Source organism: Sphaeroforma arctica (assembly GCF_001186125.1).
Source record: "Sphaeroforma arctica JP610 unplaced genomic scaffold supercont1.8367, whole genome shotgun sequence".
Taxonomy (NCBI): Eukaryota; class Ichthyosporea; order Ichthyophonida; genus Sphaeroforma; species Sphaeroforma arctica.
Genome location: NW_014032191.1, coordinates 1 through 1,246, shown reverse-complemented (window position 1 = coordinate 1,246; position 1,246 = coordinate 1). Strand labels below are relative to the sequence as shown.

Here is a 1,246-nt window from a genome sequence, read left to right as displayed (position 1 = left end):
AACAAATAGATAGTAATAAAATACATACAATAAACAATAATATATATATATATATATATATATATATATACTATAAGGTGTTTTCAAGCACCACCGCCTAACACGTACCCGATATTACACAGAACACGCGGTCAATATGGATGTTGCACATTGCAAGTTGTATCAACATGACCCATATGCGACCTATGTACGTCAGCTGAAAGGGAACTGGTCTCTCGTTTTATATTCACCAAAGTAATCAGTACGCTAATTTGATCAAGACCAAATGTAAGTCGAAGCACCCCAACTAGCGCAGATATGACAAATAGATAGTATAAAAATCATCAATAAAACAGCAAGTACATAATATAAAGCTCATCAATAAGCCTACATTCAAGTAAATGACCAGCGCGCCTATAGTGCTGTCGTACGGGTATGCACACCACCACCACAATCAAGCCAGTAACCCCCAAAAAAAACATCAACGCTATCCAACAACATTCATACCCGCATTACAGAGAGCGGTGGCGACAAAGGGGATTTTTCTCAGTGTATTTAATAATAACAATACCACAGCGAAAGACAACAACCAACAATACTATAACTTACTAAAGGCAACAACCACAATAATAAAACTAAAGCCAACGACCAATATACTATAACTAACTAAAGCCAATAACCACAATACTATAACTAACTAAGCCAACAACCACACAACTATAACTTACTAAAGCCAACGACCACAATACTAAAACTAACTAAAGCCAACAACCACACTACTATAACTAACTAAAGCCAACAACCACACAACGTATTGTTTTATCAACGTATTACATACCCGCATTGCGCAGATCCGTGTTCGCAAAGGGTGTCTTTCGCTTGGCCTCTGTTGTGTGCGCTACAGCTGCGCTTTCTTTTGGTGCGAGTGTGTTGGCCTTGGGCGTTCGAGGCTTAGCCGCGGTGACTACGGTTGGGACCGGTTTGGGCTTGTCCTGGTTGTATGATTTGGCTGTTGGAAGGGGTGAATGGAGAGTGCGTGGGTGAGATAGAGAATGTGCGGTACAAACAGATTGTACTTCAAATCCAATGGTGCTGTTTATCCCCTTGTCCCGTGCGAGTCTTGTTAGTGTGATTTGCCTGTGGGTAGTGCTCAAAATGTGTATATCCAGTACAGGTGAACAACAATACTATGACCAACTGTTACAAAATTCGATATGTGCAGATGTTTGTATGGGAGTAAACAACCCCATACAATACACACACACAC

At 40.4% G+C, this 1,246-nt stretch overlaps 1 protein-coding gene across 1 annotated transcript; it reads right to left on the bottom strand.

Annotated features, from left to right (window-relative positions):
- Positions 1-809: 809 nt before the first annotated feature.
- On the bottom strand, positions 810-988 carry SARC_16553 (hypothetical protein; the record flags this gene model as incomplete). The annotated part of the gene is made up of 1 exon (XM_014289340.1): positions 810-988. A coding segment is annotated over one exon (179 nt), but the record flags the coding sequence as incomplete, so codon positions are not given.
- Positions 989-1,246: the final 258 nt, after the last annotated feature.